Raw genomic sequence first — 20,161 nt, 5'->3', positions numbered from 1 at the left:
CCCCCCCCCGCAGCCCACTTGGGTGGGGAGCAATATTCCAGCCACCCCAGCATCTGGTGCACAGCCCCCTCTCTCCCCAGGGAAGTGCTCAGGGCTCCCTATGCCACTGACTGCCCCCCACCCCCACGTCCCGATTTCCTAGCCTGTATCCAGCTGGCAGGGCTGGAAGGCTGAACCGGCTGCAGGGGCTGAGGCCCGTCAGGGACGGGGGAGCCCAGGGTGACAGAGCCGTGGCCCCAGTTTGAGGCCAGGGCCCAGGAGCAGCTCTCCCAGGAGCCCAGCGCAGAGGGGAGCCCTCGGCATGCTCCTTGTTGGCTCCTTTCCTGTTACCTCATCGGAGGAGAGCCCATGGCTCTGAAGACAGGGCCAGAGCTGCCCGGGACTCCCCTGCGCCACAGCTCACAGGACAGCTGGTGACAACAGCCAATCTGGCCGCCAGCCACAGCACGGCCAGCTCCCGGTGCCCTGCGAGCCCTGCCCCGGGACGGCCGCAGCCTCAGGCCTCCCACGCCAGGAGCTTGAACCCAGGCGCTGACATGACCCGCCTGCACACGCACCCCCGGATCACCCAGGGAGGGGCCCACGCCACGCTGGGAGGCTGCACCTTTCTCCTGCTAGAACTGCACCCCCTCCCCAGTACTGCTCCGAGGGGCAGCGCCCCCAGACCGAACGGCCACAGCAGGGGATTCCCCCACACACAGAGCACCTAGCAGCAGCACGCCCTGGACCAAGCATGGGGCTCCCGGCAGGAGTAGGGCCCGCTAGCAGTCAGTCGGAGCTTGCAGCCCCAGGCTGTTCAGAGCAGCAGAGCGCTCGCTGTGACAGAGCACACAGCCAGGCCATGGCCCTGCATGGCGCCAGGCAGCCCCCTAGCACTGGGGCTGTTGGGACAGCCCACGGGCCCCACCTTGCAGGGGTTTTCAGGGCCACCCCAGACCCAGCAGGACTCTCCCCCAGGGCAGTCACAATGCACCTTGGCGGGTCCCTGCCAACCTCCAGAGCATCTCCAGGACCAGCGGCAGCAGCAGGAGGGGAGGCTCGAGAGAGCAGTGCAGGCAAGCCAGCCCCCCCGGGCACCACAAGGGATGCGCTGGGTGGGACCCGGGAGAGGCTGGCAGCGCCCGGCTGCAGCTGGAGCACTGCTGAGCCCAGAAGCCTGTGTCCTGCAGCGAGGAGGGAGGAACATCCTGGAGGCTGGCTCTGAGTCTGAGTGGTTGGCGGTTTCCCCAGACGGCTGGGGCCCTCGTCCCCACACCTTAGCACAGAGAATGGTGGACGCTGCCAGCCGCTAGCCAAGGGAGCAACATGCCTGGGTTCTGTTCCTAGTCCTGGGAGTGGGGTCCAGGACTCCTGGGTTCCACTCCCAGCTCTGCATGTGACTGAGCCCAGCCGCGGCCCATCTGCGGAGCGGAGATAAGGCAGGAGCTCTGGGTGGGCCGGGCTGCGGTTATTATTGCTGGTGGGAGGCAGGCGATGGCTCTGGATCTTACAGGCTGCAGTGTCCTATGGGGGGCTTGTTCCTTTTACACACCTCAGCCAGTCTGTCCCCTTGGCAGAGCAGGGGAAGGGAGCCCCCCAGTCCCTAGCCGGCAGAGGGCCTTGAGCACACGCTAAAACCAACAGACAGCCTGGCCACAGCCTCTCCCGACAGGGGATGCCCCTGCCCCTGCCCCAGGAGACTCCTCTGAAGCGCGGTTCCCAGGGAGCGGGGGCAGCTGAGCGGAGATTCCTTGCTCCCTGCTCAGCACAGGGGCTGTTGTTTCCCTTGGCAGGACCTGCCAGCCCAGGCCCAAACCGCAGCCTTTTGCCATTTCCTTTCCTTTCTTCGCAGCTGGTGAGTCACTTGGCAAGAACAGCCCCAGTCAGCTCCCCTTCCCAGCCCCAGCCAGCAGTCACGGCCATGGGGAGACTAGTGGAAAAGCTGACTGGGGAGGGAGGGGGGTTCCCAAGAGTCCCATGGGGCCTTCCCCGCCCACAACGGCTGTGCGTTCATTGTCGCATGCGGCTCCAGTCAGCCTTAGAGACGGGAACAGAGCCCAAACAAACAACACCCGCCACGCTCGGCTAGCTACAGCATTCCTTTTCCCCCGTCCATCACCAAACCCTCCGGAGCTCTGTGCTCCCCACCACTCGCACGGCTCCCCTCCAGCCAGCACAATGAGTCTGCGGAACTCCCTGCTGCAAGGCACCAGTGAGGCCAAGAGCTGAGCAGGCCGCAGCAAAGAATTCGACAGGTCTACGGCGAATGAGATTCAGTGAAGGGACTGAGCTAGACCTGCACCCGCAGGGCATGGGCCAGGCACTGCCAATGCAAGAGGCTGCCCATGGGCCAGCTGTCCCAGACCTGCTCGCCAGGGGGAGCCTTGCATCCTCCCCTCACGCGGCTCAGGCTGGTGTTGTGGGACATGGGGCTAGACGGGACTGGGGGCTGTGCCCGCTAACCCGAAATAAATAATTGGAGATATACCAATCTCCTAGAACTGGAAGGGACCCTGAAAGGTCATTGAGTCCAGCCCCCTGCCTTCACTAGCAGGACCAAGTACTGATTTTACCCCAGATCCCTAAATGGCTCCCTCAAGGATTGAACTCACAGCCCTGGGTTTAGCAGGCCAATGTTCAAATCCCTCCCTCCACACTCCCCAGCTGCAGGTGGCAGATAGAGGGGGGCCCTCCAAGCACAGCATTCTGGCCTCAGAAGTGAGCAGGGGGCTCCAGCTGTGGGCAGCCCCCCTGCCCCAGGCCAGTGGCAAGAGCCCTGGGGCCAGACCAGAGCAGCGCCTGGGAATCAGGCTACTGCACGGTTAGCCCTGGCACAGCCTCTCCTGCCAAGCCCAGTCCTTTCGGGTCAGCCATGTCCAGACAGGCGGGAGACGGGGCCACGCTCAGCCAGCATGGGGCGAGCTGGGCATCCCTGGAGCTGCCCCTGCTGCTGGGCACGGGGCTCCACAGCCAGAGGTGCCAGGGAGACTCCGACCCAGCGCCAGGTGGGGCGCGCAGAGCCTCTGAGCCACAGCTCCTAACAGCCAGCCCTGTGCCCCACAGCAAGAGCAGGCTACAGTCACCATGCCCAGGGCTGGTTTTTGGTACCCAGGACAAACACCCTCCCCCTGTGGGACGCAGACAGACGCTGGCACTAAAAATCCCCCCACCCAGGGTGGGGCTTCCCAGATGCCACAGGGCAGCTCCCCCGCTGCTCCAGGGACATACAGTACAGGAGGCTGGGCTCACCCCACCCAGCCCCCCACACTCCTAGGCTGTGGCAGCTCACAAGGGCGGGGGCAGGGGTTAAACCTGACTGAGCTGAGTGTCGGGAGCAGGGCTGAGCAGAGAACCCAGGAGTCCTGAGCGCAGACCCGGCTGCAGTTAGGCCACATGAGAGGAGGCCGTTACAGGCCAAGGTTGGAGGCTCAGCTCCCTCTGCTGTGGGGTCCATCCCAGGCAGCCTGCAGTCCCTGTGGGTAGGAGGGGGACGGGGGGCAGACACAAGCCCCGTCCTGCTCCAGGACTCTGCTAAAGCCCCTCCGAGATGACAGGCCCTGGCAGGTGCGACCTTGGCGTGGAGGGTGGAGCGAGATGCCCTCTGAGCAGGCATGGCCCTGTGCCAGGGACATGGGCCCCTGTTCTGCCTGGGAACAGGCCCTGCTTACTGTCAAGGTGCCCGGGGGGATTCCTGGGCACGCCGCAGGGCCTAGGGAGGCAGAGTCCCTCGTGGCGCTGCCGGAGGATGGAAACCCCCCCTGCTCCCCCCCCCAGCACTGCTGGGCGCCTGCCAGTGCAGTGAAGCAGCAGCCGCTCCCCCCCACAGCCCCACTTTGCAGGGGGCAGCATCAGAGTGTGGTTTCCTGAACACCCGTGTGTGGGCCCTGAGCTGCTGCTGCCATGGCAACGCGGGCCAGCGCCCACCACCAGATGAGGCAGCGTGACATCCCGGAATGCCCTGCACGGATTCCACGGAAACCACAGCCAACGCCCTGGAAACGGGGAGGGGGGGAGATACGGCACCAGCTAGTTCCCTTGCTGGCTAATGCTGCCCTGGGCGGGGCGGGGGAGGAGGGCAGGGCATGCGTCGCCATCCTGCACCCGTCCCCAGCGCCTCCAATGCACTTCAGACATTCACCTGGCCCCACGGCCCCCAGAGCCAGCCGTTCACAGGCAGAGAACTATGGGGCAGGGCGGAGGCCCAAGCCAGGTGCAAAGGGAAGGGAACCTCCCGTCCCCTGCAAGCTATCCCTGAGGGACCCGCTGCCAGGGGGGCTGGAGGAAGAGGGGCCGCAATGGGGCTCCCTCCATTTCTGCCAGGAGGAAACAGACTCCAGCCTCTAGGGAGGGTGGCCACGCCCAGCCCCAGCTCTGCCTAGAGCCAGGCAGGGGGTGTACTGTAAACAGCAGGACACTGGCACAAAGGTGCAGGGGGAAGGGAGGTGCCATGGAAGGAGCAGCCCTAGAGAAACCAGGGGGGCTTGGCAGGATCGCCCCCCATGCAGGAGCTGCCAAGGCAGCAGGTAGAGAAGACAATAGCGCGGGACGGGGGGGAGGTGTTCTGAGAACCAGCATCAGTTTCATATAAAAATAACCCCGTCAGCGCAGCCCTGCCGCCAGCCTCAACAGCTGGTACTCGGGAACCCGCTCAGCAGCTGGAGAACACCTAACCCCCCACCCCCCTGCATGGGCAGGCTGGAGCCAGGGAGCTGCAGCTTGCAGGGTGACCAGAGAGAAACATCTCACTCTGCATCCCCAGAGCCTGCAGTCTGTCCCCCTGCCAGCCAGCCTCACCCCAAGCGCCCTGCAACCAGCGGCCCCCAAGCTGGGGGAGGGAACGCATCTCCTCCCCATTGATACCACTGCCCCAGAAACGCAGCATGCAACCCTCTGTCTGTCACCACTGCCTGCTGCTTGCCAGTCCAGCGCCCAGCCCTGCAGCAAGCCAACCCAGCAATGCAGTGACGGCGAGGCAGGCCAGCCCAACAATGGTCCAGCAATGCCCCATCCCCACAAACATCCAGCCAGGGAAGCACCTGCCAACGAGACCCCCAAGCTGAGCCGGACACCCCGCCTGGTTCCCCCACTGGGCATCCCCTGATTCTCCCACTCCCCCCGCTGGCAGGGAGCCCCCCTCCTCCAGGCTGCACAGATCTTGGCAAGGGCTAAGTGGAGGAGGCAGAGCCCCTCTAGGGACAGACGCCTCTTGCTGCCTTTAGACGGAGCCACCTCGAAGAACAGGCCCTGGGCAGGGCCCAGAGCGATGGGCGGGGGGGGGCTTAGCACAGACTCCCCGCCCCTCCACTGGGGCAGTGGGGTCAGCGCATCGCAGATCCTGAGTCAGCAGCTGCCCCATCTGGTTTACTCTCAAAGTCCAACACTGCCAGGACAATAGCCCCCAGATGGCACCTGGCTTGGCACCACTCACAGCTGCTCTCCAGGAACCACAGCATCCCTGGGCCTCTGTAGCCGTTTCCCTTCCCCTGGGTGCCCTGCACCATTCTGGCACCAGCTCCCTGCACACCCAGCCAGCCACCGCCGCCTGCTCCCCGGCCCCACGTAGCCGGTGGCACAGACCTAGACATGGACCACGGTCCACTGCCTGCATCCCAGGAGGCCTCAGCACCAGGGCTGTCTCTGCCCGCTCAGGCTGGCACGATGCAGCTGCAGAGAAGCCTTTAGAAATGAGAACATCTGAGCCCGTGCTGCTCTGGGGAAACTGAGGCCTGTGGACGGCAAATGACTTGCCAAGGACACACAACAAGCCTGGGACCGAGCCCCCAGGAGTCCTGCTCCCAGGGCCCCGCCCCCCGAGCCGGGAAAGAACCCAGGAGTCCAGCTTCCAGCCCCCAACCCAGTGAGAGAACCCAGGAGTCCGGCGGCGACGCAGGGGTTAAGCCGGCGCACACGTGCCCGTGTTTGGCAGGGGGGCGGGCGGACGAAGCGGCCGCCCACAGCCCAGCCCGGCTCCGCTCGGCCCGGCTCGGCCCGGCCGCTCTCACCTGGGGCGCAGCGCCGCCAGCGCCAAGCCAGCAGCAGCGCCAGCCCGTGGGCCCCCGCCACCAACCAGGGGAAGGGGCCGGCGGGGGCGTCCATGGCCACGGGGCGAGCGGCTCCGGCTCCCGCTCCCTGCACCCGCCCGCGGATCCTGCCCGGCCGCCTCCCTGGCCGGCCCACCTGCGCGCCCGCCGCCTCCGCACTGCGCTCGGCCCGCCCGCGGCGCCAGATCCGCCCCAAGGGACCCGCCGCCTCCCCCGGCCAGCAGCCCCGCCCCACGGGACCCCACCCCCGGGGGGAGCATTGCCCCACCCTGCCTGGGATTCCTTGGCCCAGGGCCCAGAGCCCAGCCCCCCGTCCTAGTGGGGAACTGCCTCTCCCGGGCACGCAGCCCCTGCGCCCCACGGCTCCCCCCAAAGGGGTGCATGCAGCACAGCCGGCCGAACCTGCCCCCCTCCTAGGCGGCCCCGCAGCCCTGGACGGCAGAGCCCTGCCAGAGCTAAGAACAAAGGTTCCCCCCCAGGGGCAGGCATGGACACCCGGCTGCCCCCCGCCAGCCCCAGTCGCCCCACGGCTCAGCCCCCATCACTCCCAGCTGGCAGCCACCAGGGGCTTTTTATAACCCAAACTGCTGGGGTGGAAATAGCCCAGCGGGCGCCTGGAGCCTGGCACACACAGGGGCAAGGCCCTGGGCCCCTACCTGGCACGATCTTCATGGGGAAGCAGCTTCTCCACGGCCAGGGCTGGGACAGAGGGGGCAGGAGCCCGTCACACAGAGCCCCCACGCAGGCTGCAGTGCCGCCCCAGTCCTGTGCCCATAGGGAAGGGGAGGGAGCAGGGGGCTATAAATATCCCAGCACAACCTGTCATGTCTCCCGAGTTAGAACATGACATGGCAACAGCGGGCAGGGCCCAGCCCCAGGCGGGAGGAGGGGCCACCTGCAGCCCCCCAGAGCCCAGTGGCTGGAGATCTCCCACCCCGCAGTGCAGGGGCCCAGCCACCCTCGAGATGGGAACCAGGACTAACCCTGTCCCATGGGCTCTGCAATGGCCCGGGGTTGGGGGCCCGTCCCACACAGAGGCCGCCCGCTCACCCTGTGCCCATCTCAGACTGGCAGCCCAGGCTGCAGCATGAGACAAGCACTTGGCGTCCGAGTGCAGCATTGCCTGGCAAAGCCAGCGCCTAGGAGCCTTGGGGCCAGCACCATCCCAAGCTGCACTGGCTCCTGCCTGGGGAAGAAGAGTTGTGGGCATGCCTGCCCCACCCCTGCACACAGGCAGTCCCCGGCACAGGGCTCTGGGTCCTGTCTAAAGTGCCCTCCCCAGGGCAGGTACTCAGTGCCGGTATCCCACCCCCCTCCCAGGGCTGCCAGTCCCACACAGCTCGAATGGGTCCTGGCCAGGCCTGCGGCCTGGCTCACTGATGGGGTCAGAGCCCAGGCGGAAAGGGCCCCCGCAGGACTCTCGGCTTTACCACCTCCCCATGGCAAACAGCCCCCAGGCCTAGCCCCTGAGCGGAGAGGGGGGCTGGGGATTTCGGGGGGAGCTGGCACAGCAGGGGCAGGGCCAATTCAGGCAAGGGGATGGCAGCTGTAGGGCTCATCCCACAGCAGCATCTCCCTGGTAGGCCGCCCCACCTGACCCCACCCAACAGATGCCTGCCCCTGCAGTGCCACACCAACCCACGCCCTCTGGAGCCCCAGGCACAGCTCGCCAATCCCAGACGCCCCCAAGCGCAGCTCGGAGCAGCACCTGGTTTGCACCTTCCATCCCCAGGGTCTCAGCCAAGACAGCACCTCTGACCCCTCCTAGTTCCCCAGGACCAGCCATCACTGGGTGAGCAGAGCCCCCCGGGCAGGCAGGCAGGCTTGGGCACAGGAGAGACCCCCCCAAACACTCCTGCCACTGTCTCCAGCTGGGGGACCCAGTACACACAGGGGCAGGGCATTAACTGCTGTGCCTGCCCAACATCACACCGCTGCCCAGTGCCACCTGCAGCCCCTGCCCCATCACTGGGCTCGGGTGCTGCAGCCTCAGGGAACGACATCGCAACGACCCAGATCCGAGCCCTTCAGACTGCGGCAGGCGCCACCAGGCTGTGCCTCTGCCTGCCTCCTGCAGAGGGGCTGGACGTGCAGGGCCAGGCGGGGGCACAGGGAGCTCCCTGGAAATGCCCGCCAGCCCCAGTGCCCCCAAGTCCAATCCAGCAGAGCACCAACCTCCAGCCCAGGGTTTCACTGCAACTAGCCAACTAGAAGACAAGAGAAGACCCGGAACTGGACCCCTCAGCCCCGGAACGGGCTCTGGGCAGAGCCCCAAGGTGCTGAGCCAGACCCGGGCAGCTAGGCCAGGCGGCTGGGATGCCAGGGAACCCAGCCAGAGCCACAGCGTCAGGGCTGCTGCAGAGACTGGGCTCAGGGGGGCTGGGGGGGGGGGGCTGCTGCCTGCCTCCCCGTCACAGCGATTCCTTCTCTCCAGCCCAAAGCCACAGGCGGGTCAGGCCCATCGGTGGGACAGGACAGGTGATGGGGTGGCCCCTTGGTGGGGAACCTCTTGTCCCAGGCACCCCGTGGGTGAGGTGAGGCCAGGCCAGCAGGAGTCACTAGGCAGAACCCCCACCCCAGTGCTCGTTACCGTGGCTGGGTACAGGGGGACCAGGGCCCATCCCCATTCACAGCCCCCCACCGGCAGGGAGGGCCCCCCGCAGCCTGCTGCATGCAGGAGTGAGCCCCAGCACTTTGCAAAGGGAGGGGGCTGCTGGGACAGGCAGGGAGAGAGCGGCGCAGCCACGATGAGCTTGGCCTGAGGCCCAGGGGTGCGTAGGCTCGGAGCAGGGCAAGACCCACTCTCCCCATTCCTCCGGGCAGGCTGCCCCAGGCTCCTACCTTGGCCCTGCTGGATGAGGTCTTCCATGAAATACCTGCCATCCTCCCAGTCCATGGCTCTGGCTGCGGCAGTGGGTAGCTCAGCTCGGAAGCAGCAGCAGCTCCTCACACCCCCTCCTGCCAGGCTGCAGCCGGCCCCCTTCCAGCCAGAGCAAGTCCCAGCAGCGCCAGGAGCTCAGTGCCTGCCCTGCAGGATGCACCAGGGGCTCGGCCTCCCCTCCTCTTCCTCTTGGCGAAGCCTGGCAGCCAGGAGCCCACCCGCAGGCTCCCGCCTCAGCCTTCCAAATCTGCTCCAGCTGCCGCGAGAGGAGCGGCCAGGATTCTTGTGGCATTCAGCAATTCAGCCCCTCTGCTCCACACGAGTCCGAGGGGCCTGAGGAACGCTGGCTCCAGCTCCGGGCCACAGGGCTTTCCACATGCCCCGAGCTGGCGCCTCTGTGGGGCCGGTGGGGCCTCGGCCCGCTCCTCCAGCCAGGGCAGCGCATGGGAACTGCAGCACCAGAGGGGCTGGAGCAACCCGCTGAGGATCCAGCTCCTACGAGCCCTGGGGCAGCCGCAGACAGCTGGGCACAGCGGGTGCTGCTCAGGGGCCTGGGGCAGTGCCCGGGGCTTTGTGCTACTGAGGGCTGGAGCCAGGGCAGATTCAGGAGCCGGTTTAGTCCCCTTCCAGCACATTCCACCCCAGGGCAGCCCCGTCCGAGTTGTCCTGGAGCACCCACTGCCGGACCTGGTACTTTGCCCTCTCCCCACCTGACCCCAGACCCATCCCGGGGATCTCAGCAAGGAGCAGACCCCTGGGGCCCTGGATCTCCTGCTGAACCAGAGGGTCCCGCATGCCAGATCCCCCTCCCCACATCTGCAAAGGCCGGGCCATGGGAGAGCACGAAGGAGCCCCCTGCCCTGCAACAGGCCCCCGGAGAAGGCCAGCTCCAGCCTCACTCTCACCCCACCCCTGTCAGGGAGCTGGGTTGGGGGGAGACCCCCACCTGGGTCCGGTTCCCTGCCCTCCCCACAGCAACCTTCCCCCCAGCGCCTGCCCGGCTGCACAACACCAGCGCCAGGCGAAGGGTTAACAGCACAGCGAGGAAGCAAGCAGGGTGGTCGGGGGCCATGGGTCAGTGCTGAGGGGCGTGGGCAGAGCCTTGGGGTGGGGGAGGCCCAGGGCCATGGGGCAGGACAGAGGGGTGTGGGCAGAGCTGGGGCAGGGAGAGCCCAGGCCGAGCCGTGGGGCAGGACAGAGGGGCCTGGGCACAGGCAGAGGGAGCCCAGGAATGTGGGCTGAGCTGGGGGCAGGGAAGCCCAGGCTGAGCCGTGAGGCAGGACAGAGGGGCGTGGGCACAGCTATGGGGCAGGGGGAGCCCAGGCCGAGCCGTGGGGCAGGACAGAGGGGTGTTGGTACAGCCGTGGGGTGGGGGACCCCAAGGCCGAGTCGTGGGGAAGGACAGAGGGTCGTGGGCACAATTGTGGGGCAGAGGGAGCCCAAGCAGAGCCATGGGGCAGGACACAGGGACGTGGGCACAGCAGTGGGGCAGGGGGAGCCCAAGGCCAAGCTGTGGGGCAGAACAGAGGGGTGTGGGCAAGCTGTGGGGCAGGGAGAGCCCAGGACGAGCCATGAGGCAGGGCAGAGGGGTGTGGGCACAGCCGTGGGGCAGAGGGAGCCCAGGCCGAGCCGTGGGGCAGGACAGAGGGGGGTGGACACAGGCAGGGGGAGCCCAGGGCTGTGGGCAGAGAAGCCCAGGGCCGAGCCGTGGGGCAGGACACAGGGACATGGGCACAGCAGTGGGGCAGGGGAAGCCCAGGCCGAGCTATGGGGCAGGACAGAGGGGTGGGGGCACAGCCGTGGGGCGGGGGAGCCCAAGGCCGATCTGTGGGGCAGAACAGAGGGATGTGGGCAAGCTGTGGGGCAGGGAGAGCCCAGGCTGAGCCGTGGGACAGGACAGAGGGGTGTGGGCACAGCCGTGGGGGCAGAGGGAGCCCAGGCCGAGCTGTGGGGCAGGACAGAGGGGTTTGGGCAGAGGCAGGGGGCAGAAGGAGCCCAGGCCAAGCCGTGGGGCAGGACAGAGGGGTGTGGGAACAGCCGTGGGGCAGAGGGAGCCCAGACCGACCCGTGGGGCAGGACAGAGGGGTGTGGGCACAGCCGTGTGGGCAGAGGGAGCCCAGGCCGACCCGTGGGGCAGGGCAGAGGGGTGTGGGCACAGCTGTGGGGGCAGAGGGAGCCCAGGCCGAGCCGTGGGGCAGGGCAGAGGGGTGTGGGCACAGCTGTGGAGCAGAGGGAGCCCAGGCTGAGCCGTGGGGCAGGACAGAGGGGTGTGGGCACAGCTGTGGAGCAGAGGGAGCCCAGGCCAAGCCGTGAGGCAGGGCAGAGGGGTGTGGGCATAGCTGTAGGGCAGGGGGAGCCCAGGGCCGAGCCGTGGGGTAGGGCAGAGGGGTGTGGGCACAGCCATGGGGCAGAGGGAGCCCAGGGCCGAGCCGTGGGGCGGGGCAGAGGGGTGTAGACACAGCTGTGGGGCAGAGGGACCCCAGGCCGAGCCGTGGGGCAGGACAGAGGGGCTTGGGCACAGTCGTGGGGCAGAAGGAGCCCAGGCCGAAGCGTGGGGCAGGACAGAGGGGTTTGGTCACAGTCGTGGGGCAGAAGGAGCCCAGGCCGAGCCGTGGGGCAGGGCAGAGGGGTGTGGGCACAGCTGTGGGGCAGAGCAGAGGGGCGTGGGCACAGCCAGGGGGAGTCAGCGCGGTGGGGAAGGCGCCCGCACTGGCAGCTGTTGGACAATGAGCCTATTGTCCCAGCAGAACAGCTGCAGGGCGGGGTGGGACGCGCTACCTGCCAGGGGGCGTGTGTTGGGGGGGGAGCAGCAAGCCCAGACGCCCCCCCGCCGGCAGGACCCGGCCCAGGAGCTGTGGCTGACTCACGCCCCAGGAACAGGCCAGCTCTGCGCGTTTCCTGGTGGAAACTTGGAGCCGAGGCGCTCGGCCAGCAGCAGCAGCAGCAGCAGGGCCAGGGCCTCGAGCAGGGCTGCTCCCCACCCCGCAAGGTGCAGGGACCCCCAGCCAGCCAAGCCCACCCTACCTCGGGCCGGGCAGGAGGGGGATGGGGCAGCAGGGCACAGCCCCCTCCTCCAGCGACCAGCTGCCCAGTGCTCAGCAGCGTGGCCAGGGGACCGCGGGTCACCATGGGGCCAAGCTGAGCCGAGCAGCCGGCAGCTCGGAGCAGGCTGAAGCGGGTGGGGGGCAGCTAGGATCACCGCCACCCCACATGGGTGCAGGCCCATAGCCCAGCCCCTCCCGCAGCACAGGCTGTCTGGCCATCGGGGCCTGTCCCGCACTCGGACATGGGTTCTGGTCTCCAGCACACGCCGCAGGTGGTGCAAACGTGCTGCTCACCCCAGGCTGGCAGATGCCCACTCTGAGAAGGGAACACCCCTCTGCTGCCCCTCCTCCGTCCCCTGAAGGCCTTCGTCCTCCATGACTTCCGCCCCATCCCCTCCTGCCGCAGGGGGTGCAGCTAGCCCACGGGATGGGCCCTGAACAGGGAGGGCAGCCTGCCCCACGTGTCCACAGGGCGCGGCCAGGGACACGTGCTGGCTGGGGGGCAGGAGCCCCAGTGTGAGAATGGGCAAGATACCTGGCACCGCCCAGCACTGGCCCTGCCCCCGGAGCAGCACCCACGCTGGCTGGTAAGACGCCTGCACCCCCTCCTGCAGACCGGCTGTGGCATTAGCCCACCAGCCCGGACAGGCTACACACTTAGCAAGCCACCAGCCCTAGCCGCTCCGCACGCGCTCCCGGCCTGGGACCCCCCACCCGCAGTTCTGTGCCACTCGTGAGCCAAGCGCACGTTTTCGGGGAGCAGCCCCTGGGTGGGGACCCACTGCTGGGATAGACACAACCTCAGCCCCGCCGTGTGACCCTGTTGCATGGCCCCGCCCTGCCCACCTCCCACGAACGTGCCAAATGCCCAACAGGGCAGAGGAGCCCACACTCAGAGCACCAGCAGCTGCTGCACTCATCCACCCCTCAGTGCCTGTGCCACCGGCCAGGGTGAGTGCGGCCATCCCCCAGCCCTGCGACAAGCCGGACAAAGCCCCTGATCCCCAACAGCAACCCCAGAGCTCTCCCCATACGCTGCCTGCAGCGGGCCCCATAGGCCGAGAATCGGGGTCCCTCTCCCTGGGGCCACCTCTGACCTTGGCAGCAGAACACAGCAGCTGGAGGAGGACGGGGAAACTGATGGCCAAGGATAGCACGGGGCCCTGCACCTGTTGGCATGCCGGGCCCCCCCTGCAGAGGCAGGGGGCACGAGAACCCTGCCTGCTGGCCGGCTGTCCCTACCCCCACCCCTGGGCAAGCCAGAGCTCCCGCCTCGCACAGACCGGGTGGGAAAGGGTTAAGGGCAGTCCCGGGCCCGCGAAGCCCCCCTCCCCCAGCATTCACATATCCCTGTGCCAGCACCCCCCAGGGCCCAGTGGAGGGGAACCCCCCTTCCAGGTAAGGCCATGGCCGTGTCCCCTCCCCACCAGCACCACTCGCCGGCTCCAGGCTCCCCCCACTCGAATGAATGAACACAGCCGCCCCTGCTGCCCGGCGCTGTTCCCTGTGGGGGGGCACGACGCGGCCCCATGCACCCCCCCCCGAGCACGCTGCCCCCTCCCCACCAGCGAGGGGTGGGTCGCTAACCTGGGGCAGGGCTGGGTTCCGGGGCCGGCCTGGACACTCCCCCTGCTGAGGCAGCCTCCACGTGCTGCTCCTGGGTCTCCTCTCTCCTGCGGTACGCCTGGCGCGAGTCGCTGCCCGCCTGGCGTTTGGGAGGGCAGCTGGTCAGGCCCAGCACCGTCTGCACCCGGGGGCCCGCAGCGGGGCGCCGCATGGCCATGGCCACGGGGCAGCGAATGCGCTGCAGGGAGGCGGGCACGATCTCAGGTGGCAGGTGCAGGTACTGGCGCAGGTGGCAGATGCCCTCGTTAGTCAGGTACCAGTAGCAGTGGCGCCAGGCGAAGGTCTCGCGCACCAGGCCTCGCGACCGGAGCGAGCCCATGGCCCGCATCACCTGCAGGTTGGTGACGCCGGGCAGCTGCGGGTGGAAGCTCTGCGGCCGCTTGTCCTTCTTGGCCACCATCACGCCCTCGCGGAAGAGCAGCTCGTAGATGGCCTGCAGCCGCTCCAGCGGCATCAGCATCCCTGCCACCATGGCGGGCACGGCGCGGGGCACGGGCAGCACACAGCCAGGAACAGCCCTCTCGGCAGAGGCAGCCGGAGAAGCGCGCCTCCCTCCCGGCCTGGCTCAGACCGAGCAGCCGCGCACTGGCGAGTGACAGCAGCTCCACCCCCGCTCAGGCCTGGGGGGGGCATGCCCGCTCACTCCCTGGCTGTGACACACACGCGGATATGGGCGCCAGGGGCTCGGCAGCCCCTCCCGGGCACCACACGCCCTCCTGACAACAGGGAGGGGGGAGGAGAGGAAGCGCCAGATTTGCCGGCTTTGCTCTGGCCAGGAGTTTCATCATAGTTTCCCCTCCAGTTTCCCACAAGTGGGGCGGGGTGAGGGGAGCGTGGGGCTGGGGGAGAGGGTGGGAACCCGGCACTTTGCTTTCCACTGCACACGACTCAGCAAAAGCGAACTGACCAGACGGGTCCGGCCGGGGGCCAGAGCCCCACGCGGTGAGGCACAAGGGCACAGGGGAGGGGCTGGACAGGAGAGGCCAGAGCAGCCTGCCCAGCCCCACCCCCAGCAGGCACATCCCTGTCATTCCTGGCACCCTGCCCGGGAGGCCAGGCAAGGAGGGTGTTGGCCGGCTTTAACCACTTCCATGCCAGCCAGCTGCTCTCTGAGGCTGACAAGCCAGGGAACAGCACCCAGGCTGGGGGGCCCAGACTGACCCAGCCCCCCAGCCAGTGATCACAGCACCCATCTAGCCACACAGCCCCCTGGAGGAGTCACACTGCACTGAGGGGAAACTGAGGCATCAGGCGGGCACAGGACCTGCGCAGCAACACACAGCAGAACCCAGGAGTCCTGGTGCCCAGCCCCTGCTAGGCCCCACTCCCTGCCTGCAGGGTTACACCGAGAGCTCAGCATACGCCTGGCTGCCCCGGAGCAAACGGGGCACCACTCCTCAGCATCCTGGGGAGACACCTTGCGAGCAGCCAGCAGGTCACCGGGGTGGTTATGTGGCCCAGCCCCCGAGCCAGCACCCAGGGCCTCCGGCCCCATAAGGCAAAGGCTCTGTACTCCCCTCCATAGCCCCTGCCTGGCCCCAGTCTGTGTCTGGGGGACACGGGAAGTGCCAGTCTCTGCACAGAGCAGCTCAGAGGCCCCACTCACAGCACCAGCTGCCCTCCTGCTGCAGTGCTGGCCCAGACCCAAAGCGGGGGCTGGGCTGGGCTAAGCTAGGGAGGGGAGGTCAGGTCAGCTGCCTGGGCCCTAGCCCTCTTGGGGCACCATATAGGGACCAGCCTGAGGGAGGGCACTGCCCCTCCACCCCAGGCACCAGCCCCATCAGCCGGGCAGCAGAGACAAAGGCCCTACACCAGTCCTGGCCACACAGAGCGGAGGAGTCACCTACTCCCCCAAACACCTGTACACACCCATCCCCCACCTACCCCCACAGACCCAGTAACCCCCCCAGACAACTGTACACACCCATCCCCCACCTACCCCCCCAGCCAAACTGACAGGGAGAGGCTGGTCCCAGTCATGTGTGGCCAGGGGAGAAGGGGGAAGATCCCCTGGTGGGTCTCTTCCCTGAGACAGGAGCCGGCCCTTGCTGGAATCAGTTCCCCTCTCTGACCAGCTAACCCCTGCCCAGCAGGCAGAGATCAGAGACGCTGCATTGGTACCAACAGCTGTTTTCCAACCAGCCTGGGCTCACTGACCAAGCTGTCCACTGGGTGGAGCCTGGAGCCGTCAGGACAGAACACAGCCCAGGCCCTGGAGGGAGAGGTCAGAGACATGCTGACTTAGGAGTGTTCCTGCTGCCCTCCAGCCCTGGACCACTCCCGTGGGGCTGGTCCCCAGGAAAGGCTGGTTGATCAGGTTCTGTGGGGCCTATCGGAAGCTCAACGCCATCACCATGTCTGGTGCCTGGGCCTGACGAGATACTAGACAAGCTGGGCAGGCCTCGGTACCCCACACCAGGGATCTCACCAAGGTTACTGGCAGGTGCTGTTGGATCCAGATGCCACGATGAAAACTGCTTTTGTTACCCCTTTGGGGCTGTACAAGTCCCTGGTGCTGCCTTTCAGCCTCAAGGAGGCGCCAGTCACCTGCCAGTGCCAGGGAGATCAGTCCCAGAGGGGATGGAGAATTGTACCCTAGTGGAGTGCTTCTCAAACTATCCGATGTGGCGGACTGGCAGTTTTTTCCCCCCCAGTGTGCCAGGGGCTGGTACCATATTTCCACCATATTATCGTTATCATAAATGATCTGGAGAAAGGGGTAAGCAGTGAGGTGGCAAAGTTTGCAGATGATACTAAAATACTCAAGATAGTTAAGACCAAAGCAGATTGTGAAGAACTTCAAAAAGATCTCACAAAACTAAGTGAGTGGGCAACAAAATGGCAAATGAAATTTAATGTGTATAAATGTAAAGTGATGCACATTGGAAAAAATAACCCCAACTATACGTACAATATGATGGGGGCTAATTTAGCTACAACGAGCCAGGAAAAAAAATCTTGATCATCATGGATGTTCTCTGAGAATGTCTCACGCAGTGCACAGATGGTAGTCAAAAAAGCAAAACAAGATGTAGAATTCATTAAAAAAAAGGGAGGAGAGAATAAGACTGAGAATCTCTTATTGCCTTTAATATTATAAATCCATGGTTATGCCCACATTCTCACATACTGTGTAACGATGTGCTCCTCACTTCAAAAAAGATATACTTGGCACTAGAAATGTTCAGAAAAGGGCAACTAAAATGATTAGGGTTGGAGAGTGTTCCCAAACGAGAAAGATTAAAGAGGCAGCCTCTGCCAGCCTGGAAAATAATAGGAGACTAAGGGGGGACTATGATAGAGGTCTATAAATATGCGTGATGTGCAGAGAAAGGATAAGGAAAAGTTTAGTTACTATTTCCCAAATACAAAAACTAGGGGCCACCAGATTGAAATAAGGTGCAGCATTTAAACAGAAATAAAACAGGAAGCGCTCGTTCACACAGCGCACAGTAATCGAGTGAACTCCTACCTGAGCAGAGGTTGTAAGGCTGGACAATTAACGGCGTTTAAAAGGAACTGGATAAATTTCATGAGTGGCAAGTCCATAAATGGCTGATAGCCGGATGCGTAAGGAATGGTGTCCCTAGCCTCTGTTTGTCAGAGGATGGAGATGGATGGCAGGAGAGAGATCACTTGATCATTGCCTGTTAGGCTCACTCCCTCTGGGGCACCTGGCATTGGCCACTGTCAGTAGACAGGATACTGGGCTGGATGGACCTTTGGTCTGACCCAGTACGGCCGTTCTTATGTTGCATAGGCACGCAGCACATCAGATCAGAAAAACTAACATTCTTCTCTGTATTAACTGGAACGGGAGTGTGGCGTACATGCAGAGATGTTCCCATTTAAATACACTGAAGACTGACTGAAAGGCTGTGCATCTGGGTGGATAGGATAAATGACTAGATCCAAGAAAATATTACTTAAACATTCGTAGTAATATTAATTTATATCAGAAACAATATAATGAATAAAATAAAAATTGGCAGACTTTTTATTTTGTTTATCAATATTATAATATGTGCTTCTGAAAACATATTATTTAATATTGTTGATTTTTATCGACTGATAATTATTCTTGGTGGAATTCCGGTGTGATTTCTAAATTATACTATTATATCTCTCTCTCTTTCCTGGATACTTGCCGCGGACCAGCAGCCAATGGCTTGCGGACCGGCACCAGTCCACGGACCACCACTTTGAGTAGCACTGCACTAGCGGACATGGATTAGATTTCAGCCATTAGCCAGAGCTGGGAGGGCCAGGTGTCTCAGGTGAAGAGGGGGCTGGGTTGCCTCCAGGATGCAGGGCTGACTGTAAAAGCTGGGAAGTGCAAGGTGGGGATGGTGGAGGTGTCGTACCTGGGCCACAAGATGGGGAGCAGCTGCCTAAAGCCAGAGAAGGCCACGGTGGGGGCTACCAGTCTGGGGAGCAGCCCAGGCTCTAAGAAACAGGCCCAGGCCTATACTGGGATGGCAGGGCACTGCCAGAGGTTTGTGCCCCACGTTAGCTCTGCGTCAGCTCCCACCACTGGGCTATGCAAGAAGGGGAAGCCAGGCAAGCTGGTCATGATCCAGCAGTGCCAGAGGGCTCTCTGCATGCTGAAGGAGGCTCTGGTCAAGGGCCCGGAGCTGGGAAACCCAGACAGTGACCTGCTGTGACGTTAGAAGCGTAATATAATATCTCATTGGAAGGTGACAGGGCCAGAAAGAGTTAATTACCTCCCAGACTGACCTGACCCAGGGCCGAGCTTTAGAGACTGGTTAGGAAGATCTGTAAATGAACAGAGCTTGGAAATGCAGCCGCATCGGTAGAGGTAGAAGGGGAGGTGTTTGCTCAGGGCTTGGGATGTCAGCAAATAAGTCTTGTCTATCGCTAGAGCTTTGATTCAAAGATCAAAAAAGGAACATGAACATTTAGGAAGATACTGGAGTGAAATAGTGTTATTGTCTGTGTGTCTCTTTGAAGGTTGTGGTCACCTGTATCTGAACTGTTAATGGGTAAATTACCCTGTGCTAATTGCCAGGATGTTTGGGAGAAGGAGAGTTAAGCCGATTGTCTTCTCAGGCCAAAAGGCTGGTGGAAATGTATTAAAAACTCTGGGACTTGATCCTGCTTCATCTCCGATCTGCTTTGGGTTTCAAGAGGCGGAAACCCTAAGCCATAAGGATTGAGATCCCCAGTCACTGACTGGAGCCACCCTGAATATGGAGATAGAAATAATCTAGAGCTTATAGTCCAAAAAGAACTTTTGGCAACTACAAACTCACTATCTCTGCTGTGTATCTGAACCTCAAGAGATTGAACTCAAGTCTGTCTGTATATTGATCTTTCAACCAACTCTCTCTTTTCTTTTTCTAAATAAATTTTAGTTGAGTTAATAAGAATTGGCTGTAAGCGCGTGTTTTGGGTAAGATCTAAGTTATCCTTTGACCTGGGTCTGGGACTTGATCCTTCGGGATCAGAAGAACCTTTTCCCTTTTACTGGGGTGTTGGTTTTAATAACCAGTCGTCCCCACAAGGAGCAGTTCTGGTGGTGATACTGGGAGACCAGAATGTCTAGGGGAATTGTTTGTGTGACTTGTGGTTAGCCAGTGGGGTGAGATCAAAGTCCTCTCTGTCTGGCGGGCCAATGCAAAGGGGGAGAAACACTCCATCATGTACCTGAGCAAGAAGCTGCTGCCCCAGGAGCAGGGCTATGGGGCCATAGAGAAGCAGTGCCTGGTCAAGGAGTGGGCTCTTAAAAGGCTGCAGCCAGATCTATTTGAGTGGCGCTTCACTGTGTACCAGGAGCATTCGCCCTGCCTTGGCTGCACCAGATGAAAGGGGCCAATGCCAAGCTGGAGTCTGTCCTTCCAGGATTGTGAGATGGAGGTGGGTTAAGGGGGGCGCCAATGTTCTAGCTGATGGTTTGTCCCGGAGAGGGGGCCCTGAATTTCCCCAGGTCACTGGCTAAAGTGACCCCACTCAGTTCAGTCTCAAAGGGGGGAGAAATGTGACAAAGTGGGGATTTCCCCTTTTTATGTTGTTTGTGAGTCTTACTGTTCTGCATGAATGCTGTGTGTGCCTCAGTTTCCCTATGTATTGCACCATTATCTGGGTGGTGGGAATAAGCGTGTGGTTGCCCCCTCGTAACCTGAGACCCAGGAGGGGGATGTGACCAGGTGACTCTTGGCCCAGGGAGCGACACAGGCTGGAGGAGGAGCAACACGCAGGGCAGGGGCCAGGCAACTGGAAAGGAGTCGCCCTCGGCTGGCTTGGGGCACAGGGGAAGGACCAGAGCCCTGGCTCTGGGCTCCCCTCCCCTCAAGATGAACTTGGCTGAAACTCACTGATTTCTCTGCTGACAAGTTCTGCCCTACGCTGTGTCCTGTCAACTAATAAACCTTCTGTTTTACTGGCTGGCTGAGAGTCACGTCTGACTATAAAGTGGGGGTGCAGGACTCCATGGCTTTCCCAGGACCTCGTTGTGACGAACTGGGACTGATCTTAATGTTTGCTCTGAACACTGTGTTGGTGCCTCAGTGTCCCCTAGGCAGTTCTTAAGTATCTAGGTGGTGGGATAAGGGTGTGTGATTGCTGCAGAG

General features: G+C 63.4%; 1 protein-coding gene across 1 annotated transcript in view; it reads right to left on the bottom strand.

Annotated features, from left to right (window-relative positions):
* PLEC (plectin) overlaps positions 1 to 14,141 on the bottom strand; it is a 90,481-nt gene extending 76,340 nt beyond the window's left edge. Inside the window, exon 1 of the mRNA XM_075063408.1 lies at positions 13,533 to 14,141. Within this exon, the coding sequence (XP_074919509.1) occupies positions 13,533 to 14,043 (511 nt within the window). The 5' untranslated portion in view covers positions 14,044 to 14,141. The remainder of the gene's footprint in view (positions 1 to 13,532) is intronic.
* Positions 14,142 to 20,161: the final 6,020 nt, after the last annotated feature.

This window comes from Chelonoidis abingdonii, chromosome 2 (assembly GCF_003597395.2).
Source record: "Chelonoidis abingdonii isolate Lonesome George chromosome 2, CheloAbing_2.0, whole genome shotgun sequence".
Lineage (NCBI taxonomy): Eukaryota > Metazoa > Chordata > Testudines > Testudinidae > Chelonoidis > Chelonoidis abingdonii.
The sequence above is the reverse complement of the archived record's forward strand: the minus strand, read 5'-3'. Positions and strand labels throughout refer to the sequence as shown.